At 36.8% G+C, this 7,809-nt stretch overlaps 1 protein-coding gene across 1 annotated transcript; it reads left to right on the plus strand.

Moving 5' to 3' along the window:
* The first annotated feature begins 3,772 nt into the window (after positions 1-3,772).
* LOC113751886 lies at positions 3,773-5,682 on the plus strand. Its single transcript, XM_027296033.1, has 4 exons — positions 3,773-4,123; positions 4,687-4,829; positions 4,871-5,234; positions 5,296-5,682. Exons 1-4 carry the CDS (start codon positions 3,773-3,775, stop codon positions 5,680-5,682), a joined length of 1,245 nt encoding a protein of 414 aa, XP_027151834.1.
* Positions 5,683-7,809: the final 2,127 nt, after the last annotated feature.

Genomic DNA, 7,809 nt, shown 5'->3' on the forward strand with positions numbered 1-7,809 from the left:
AATCACTGCAATGATTAGACAAAACCTCCTACTTGTTAAAATTAGCATCATGTCTAACTATCCACATGCATTTCATGCCTCTTCTCATATTCTTTCTCACATAACAATCACTATTCATGTGACCTTTTTGACAACAAAAATTACACATAACCAAAGAGTTATTTACATGAACAGGTTTAATAAATCTTACTTGTCTTCTCCTATGGATAGCAAACTCATTTGAATTAGAATTCAACCTATTCTTTTGAAAACAGACTTGTTTCTTGTGTTTAAGCAACTCATTTAGACCATCCATTCTTCTTTTCAAATCACCTTGTTCCTTTTTGAACAAATCACAAAGCTTTACTTTTCTATCAAGCTCAAAATGTAAAGCAGTCTCACTCTTTTTGAAGTAATCATTTTCAGCAATCAACTTTTTGTTTTGTTGAAAAAGATTTGCATTATTTCGAAGCAAAAAACTAATTTTCTGTTTTAACTCCTTGTTTCTAGCATAAGATTCTTTCAAACTATCATGCAATTTTATAATGAAATGTTCAAGATCATCTTCAGTTTCATCATCACAATCAGATTGAGAGTTAGAAGATGTTACCTCATCATCTCCAATGACCATGAAAGCCAATTGAGCAGATTGATCTTCCTCTTCAATTTCACCATCGGAATTGCATTCATTCCATGTGACTTGAAATTTGTTTATTCTTGGTTTTCTTCCTTCTTTTTTCTTCATCACTGGACAGTCACTTGCATAGTGTCCAGGTTGGTCGCATTCAAAGCACTGATCAGTTTGCTTTTTGTTGTACTCTAGCTTCCCTTTGTTTCTCGAGTTGTTGAACTGATTTGGGAATGAATTGCTAGATCCACCTTTTCTGAATCTCCTCTTGTTGAGTATTCGTTTGAAACTTCTTGTGATGAGAGCGATATCATTGTCATCACCTTTCACATCTTTTTCATCTAGGGAGGCAGAATCATCTTCATCTTGTGAGGCTTTTAGAGCAATATTCTTTCGCACTTTTGCATCCTCTTCCTCTTGCACCTTAGTCTTAAGTTTCAGCTCATAAGAGGTAAGAGAATTAATAAGAGATTCAATAGGCATAGTATTCAAATCTCTAGCCTCCTCAATAGCAGTCACTTTATTTTTCCAATCATTGGACAAGGCATTCAGGATTTTTCTATTTTTCTTACCAAGAGAATATTCTTTTTCCAGCACCTCTAAATCTTTAATGAGATCATTGAATCTACAATACATTTGATCAACATTTTCATGAGGTTCTATCTTGAAAGATTCATACTTTGTAACTAGAATGGACTTCTTTTGTTCTCTAACATTCTCACTACCTTCTTGAATTTCTTTCAGTTTGTCCCAAATTTTTTTGGCTGACTTGCAACCCTTGACTCTAATAGATTCATTTGAGTCTAATGCACAATATAACACATTCATGGCTTTTGCATTTAAGGTAAGATGAGCTCTATCCACAGCAGTCAGTTCACTTCTTGTTTTCGGTCTAGATGCATGAGTATTTTCATCTATAAGAGAGGCATCATATGGACCTTCACTAATAATAAACCACAATTCGATATCAATAGATTGTAAAAAGATAATCATTCTTTCTTTCCAACTCATATAATTTGACCCATTAAACATAGGTGGTCTAATAACAGAATGTCCTTCAAAAAACATAGCATTATTGGTTGTCATTTTTACTCCCAAGCCGATTGAGCTTAATCTCTAGGAGGCCAAGCTCTGATACCAATTGTAAGGATCGAAGACAACCAATCGAAAAGCCAATCGATAAGCAATTAAAAGATCGCAATATAACAGTAAGTAAATAAAAGGGAAAGAGTTGCAAACCAATTAACTACACAGCTCCTCTTGAGCTTGTAGATTAATTCAAATAAGCTTCTTCAAATTGATGAATTACAATCACTCTTGCGTACAAAGGAAGGTTCACCTCCTCCTTGCCCCGAACACCACTCGGTCAAGTCAGGACGTTTTACTATCCCTCAGGACAACCCTCACAGAGCTACACTCATGAAAGATTCACTCACAAATGAAAAGTTTACAATGAACCTCACACCACTAAGACTACAAATCTTCTTTGATGAGTATTTTCTCACTAAAATCACTCTAGATCTTTTGTATCTTCAGTGTGCAAAAGTTGTTTGAAGTATCTGACCAATCACTATTTATATAGGACCAAGAAAGAGCCTCATTAAAGCTTCCAACGGATAGAAAGTAGCTGAAGAGTCAACTAGCCGTTGGAGTGTCGGACGTCCGATAACCCTATTTTATGTGTCCGACAGCAGGCAGTGAGTTTCAGAGATTTTCTTCAATTCTTTCGGACGTCCGGTGCAAGCTCTTTGTGCGTCCGACAGCAAACAAACAGATTATCTTGTTTTTATCGGACGTCCGGTAGAAACATATTCAGCGTCCGATAGTTTCGTCGACTTCGAAGGATCCTATCGGACGTCCGAAGCATGCGTCCGATGTTGTGCAATGATTATCGGACGTCCGATCTTGACTTCTTGAGCGTCCGACAGCTTCAGCATACTTTGTCATCTTTCAATTGTACTTAATCTTTGGAACTAATTTGCTTCATAACTGAATAGATCTTTTAAGAGACATTAGTAACATCCATTTGTTTTGTAAACATCAAAAAATAGGGATCAAGATCAACAGAGATTGAAACAAGCTTGTCTTAAATATTTGTCAGAGTTACCTACGAGGAAGAGCCATTGACAAAAATGGAGTTTCCGGCCATCTCTGAGGGAGCCATGTAGAACTGGACTGTCGATTACATTCCCTCTCGAAGGGAATTTCGGTAAATTAAGGGGATTGTCCTTGGCCGAAATCTATCACAAAACTGCTTTGTTTTAATTATTTGTTTCTTTTCAGTGTCATGTTAATACGCATTTTAAATGAAAATTTCACTCCTACTATACAGTTCCCATGAAAATGTGTTTATTTCAGCTAATATCTTATTTTTGCAAAGAACTTGTCTTTTGTTCTTTAATTCAATGAAAAGTCCTTGTTCATATTCATTATTTCTTGCTTGTTTATTGTGCATGTCTACTTTGTTTTCAGATCGTCAAAAAAAAATTATTTGACCCTTCGGGTATCACCATTCTGAAAGTTGATGATTGCAAACTCGATATTTCTCACGAATTTGAAATTATGGAATCCAAAATTCAAAATAAGTGTGATAGCGAGGAGAAATCTGAGTCTATTTCAAAAATTCTTGAATAATATGAGGAGAAACCTAAATCGAATTTCGAAGAGACAGAAATTATTAATATTTGCACTAAGACGGAGGTTAAAGAAATCAAAATTAGTGTGCACTTGAATAAGGAATAGAGAAAAGAGATGATTGAATTATTAATCATATTCAAGATGTGTTTGCATGGTCGTATGATGATATACTTGGGATTTCAACAGACAGTGGTTCACAGATTGCCGATCAATCCAAATTTTTCACCAGTAAAGCAAAAATCGTGCAAATTTAAGCCAGATATAAGTTTCAAAATCAAGGAGCAGATCGAGAAGCAGCTCAATGCTAGAATCATCATGGTGTCTTATTATCCCATTTAACTTTCAAATCCCGTACCTGTTTCAAAGAAAAGTGGAGAAGTGTGAGTATGCGTTGATTACAGAGATCTCAACAAAGCTAATCCGAAAGATGATTTTTTGCTGCTAAATATTCATATTCTTCTAGATAACACTACGGAGCATGAAATTGAATCTTTCGGTGATTGTTTCATCGGGTATCACCAAATTCTGATGGCCGAAGAAGACAGAGAGAAGACAGCTTTCATCACCCCATGGAGAACCTTTTGCTATAGGGTAATACAATTTGGATTGAAGAATGCTGAAGTCACCTATCAGCAGACCATGACCACTTTGTTCCATGATATGATTCTTAAGGAGATGGAAGTCTATGTGGACAACATTATCATTAAATCTAAGAAAGTTGAAGACCATCTCGTTGATTTGAAGAAATTATTTGAAAGGTTGAGAAAATACAATTTGAAGTTGAATCCTGCAAAATGTGCTTTTGGGGCTCCCGCCAGTAAATTATTTGGGCTCATTGTCAGTAAAAAGGGAATTGAGATTGATCTAGCAAAAATCAAGGTAATACGAGAGATGCCGATACCGAAAACTCAGAAGAACATGAAGAGTTTTTTGGGAAATATCAATTTTATCGACATATTTATCGTTCAGTTAATGGCTACATGTGAGCCTTTGTTCAAGTTCTTGAAGAAGATTGCCCCGATGCACTGGAACGAAAAGTGTCAGCAAGATTTCGATAAGATCAAGGATTATCTCTGTTGAACCCTCCGGTCTTAGTGCCAATCAAGTCCGGTCGACCTCTGATCATGTATTTGTCTGTGCTGGATGAAGCTATGGGGTGCGTATTAGGACAATATGATGACTCAAGAAAGAAGAATCAAGCTATTTATTACATCAGTAAGAAGTTCACCGCGTACGAGGCCAACTATTCCTTTCTTGAGAGAAGCTGCTACGCTTTGGCTTAGGCCGCTCAGAAGTTGAGGCATTACTTGGTCAATCACATTACCTACCTCATTTCCTGCTCCGACCTTCTGAAATATTTGTTAAAAAAGCCTATGCTGACGAGACGTATGGCGAAGTGACAAATGATTTTTTCAGAGTTCGATATCATTTTCACTACGCAGAAAGCAATCAAGGGTCAAGCTTTAGCAGATCATTTGGCCGAAAATTCAAGAGAAGATGATTACCAGTCATTGCATACCTATTTTTCTGATGAGAAGATCTTATTTGATGGCGCATCAGAAGACATGAATGAACAATGTCCTGGGTGGAGGTTATTCTTTGATGACGCTTCTAATTCTTTTGCAGCTGGAATAAGAGCTGTTTTATTTTACTGTCACCTGAGGGAAACCATGACCCTGCTGCTGCTAAATTACGATTTCCTTGTACTAACAATATGGCTAAGTATGAAACTTGTATTTTTGGACTAAAAATGGCATTGGAGATGGAGATAAATGATTTGATTGTGTTCAGTGATTCCGATTTATTGGTGCATCAAACGCTCAAACAATTGGTGACTCGAGACTCGAAAATCATGGTGTATCATTGTAATCTGCTTAGTTTGGCCAATAAATTCAGAAGTCTAGAGTTCAGGCATATCCCTCATACTCGTAATGTTTTCGCTGATACTCTGGCCACTTTGTCTTCTATGATTCAATACCCGGACGAGCTGGTAATTGAACCTATTCAGATTCAATTTCAAGATAAATCGGCACATTATCTGGTTGTGGAAGAAACATCTGACAATCGCCCGTGATCGAGAGCACGACTGTGTAGATTTTGTCAGAACATGTATTAAGTGTCAAATGCATGCCGATATTATACATGCTCCTCCTACAGAGTTACATAGTATGATTGCTCCTTGGTCCTGCTCAATGTGGGGAGTGGACGTTATTGGAGCTATCGATCCCCCAGCTTCGAATAGGCATCGAATCATCCTAGTGGCGATCGAATATTTCACCAAATGGGTTGAAGCAGCATCTTATAAGAACGTGATCAAGAAAGTGGTATCGAATTTTCTGAGGGACCATATTATTTGTCGTTTTGGGGTGCTAGAGAGACTGATCATTGACAACGCCAGAAACCTCAATAATGACATAATAGATGGATTATGCGAATAATTCAAAATCAAACACTGGAATTCGGCTATCTACAGACCTCAGATGAACAGAGCGGTAGAGACTGCAAACAAAAATCTGAAGAAAATCATTCGCAAAATGACAGAAAGACACCGAGATTAGCATGAGAAGTTGCCGTATGTATTAATGGCTTATCGGACTGCAATAAGAACTTCTACTAGGGCAATGCTTTATTTTCTCATGTACGGAATGGAAGTAGTGTTACCTGCAGAGATTGAGATCCTCTCCTTGCGCATTTTAATGGAAGCTCAGCTGAAAGAAGCTGACTGGATCAAATAGAGACAAGAACAGTTGTCTTTAATTGATGAATGGCGCTTAAACGCTGTTTGCCATGGACAATGCTATCAAAGGAGAATAGCTCGTGCTTATAATAAGAAAGTCCGACCTCGATTGTTCAAAGAAGGAGAGACAGTTTTGAAGCAAATTCTTCCCATTCAACATGAAGCCAAAGGAAAATTTGCTTCAAATTGGCAAGGACCTTTCATTATCAAGAAAGTATTGCCTGGAGGAGCAATCATTCTCACAGAAATGGATGGACAGGTTTTTTCTCAGCCGATCAATTCAGATATGTGTAAGAAATTCTTTATCTGATTATGTGACTTTTCTTTTGAAATACCATCTAGGGTGGATTAAAGGCGGGCTTTCTTCTTTTCCCTTTGAACATCCTACCGCTAGTTTTTCCCTTTGAACCTTTAGAATAATTTAATCGTTCGTTTGATAGTTTCCCCAAAGATTGCCAACCCTACATTGGGGCAAATTTTATCTCCTATTTGTTATATATTAAAAAAAAAGGAGTCAAAAGCCAAATTGAGACAATTTTTTAGTTTTAATACCCTCATACTGAAGCAAATGTTGATAGAATGCGGTCTTAGGGTTTTTGAAACCCTTTAAAATTTTGCCTTCGAGTTTTAACATTTCTTAACACCACACCTGACCTCATTACAAAAACTGTAAAGTCCCGACCTCCATCTTAGTAGTATTTCTAATGAAAATCACTTAATCAAATGGCAAATGATGTCAATACACCTTCACCAATTTTACAAGGGAATGGTTGTTGAATTGATGCCATCATTTCTTACAATACAATTCTGAGTTGATAAAGGCTGTCAGCAAGATTTGTTCATTATGTGAAAATCCGAAAGGGCGCCTTTTCAAAAAAAAAAAGAGAAAAAGAAAAAGAAGAAAGAAAGGAAAAAGAAGGAAAAGAAAGAAAACCAACAGAAAACGAAAGCAAAAGAAAAAGAAAATAAAATGGGTGGGGGTAACCTTGGTGAAACTCGGAAGGGCGCTAAGGTAGGGCTCTTGAATTATCGATTGAGTCAGGAATGGAAAGTTGAAGTTCGACTGCTGAGAAACTAGTGACTAGGTTCGTCTGGGTTTCTCCTCGTGTTGGGGTTCTTTTGGCAATACCGAATTTCAGAAATGTGATATCCGAGAGGGTCAAATGTGATGTTTCTCTCATCATAGAAATGCCACTCAAGTTTGTATCTGAGTCTCCATGTTTGTTTTCATAAATTTAACAAGGGTCATTTTCTCATTAAAAATCATGTTACTCTATTCTTGTGTCATTGCATGAAATAATTTTGTTCAAAAATTTTATTTTTCGTACAATTAAGCCAAGAGACAATCCCTATGAATTATCGCAATTAGTGCGCAAGCGTATTTCTCATGATCTAAGCACTGTTGACTGAGTACAGGTACTAACAGATCAGGAAAGGGACATACAGAATTTCCAAACCAGACAATTTCTTGATTTCAAAAGACTTGCGTTTACAAGATTCTTAAGGCTCATGGGACCGCATAGTGGTGGCATTATGTGTTATCGTGATTATTTTGTTCTCTTTTGCAAGATTGAATTACGCACGCCTTCTCGAAGAGACGGAAAACAAAAATTATTCAAATCCAATCTACATTGGGGCAAATTTTATTACAAAGGTGATATTTGATCACTTAAGTGAGCCTAAGATTGGTTTAGAACAATGACAAAAATCACTCCACACCTTTTGATTCAAATACTTTTTCATACGATCGTTTGTTTCAGTGGGTTTGGATTTTATCTCACCGACCATTTTTATTTTATTGGGTTTTGGTTTTATCCTATCGATTGTT

This window comes from Coffea eugenioides, chromosome 11, assembly GCF_003713205.1.
Source record: "Coffea eugenioides isolate CCC68of chromosome 11, Ceug_1.0, whole genome shotgun sequence".
Lineage (NCBI taxonomy): Eukaryota > Viridiplantae > Streptophyta > Magnoliopsida > Gentianales > Rubiaceae > Coffea > Coffea eugenioides.

Coding starts and splice junctions, on each gene's coding strand:
- LOC113751886 (XM_027296033.1), top strand. CDS start 3,773: ATGGCCGAAGAAGACAGAGAGAAGACAGCTTTCATCACCCCATGGAGA. Junction 4,830..4,870: donor ATGAATGAACAATGTCCTGG/GTGGAGGTTATT, acceptor ATTCTTTTGCAG/CTGGAATAAGAGCTGTTTTA. Junction 5,235..5,295: donor TTCAATACCCGGACGAGCTG/GTAATTGAACCT, acceptor TGGTTGTGGAAG/AAACATCTGACAATCGCCCG.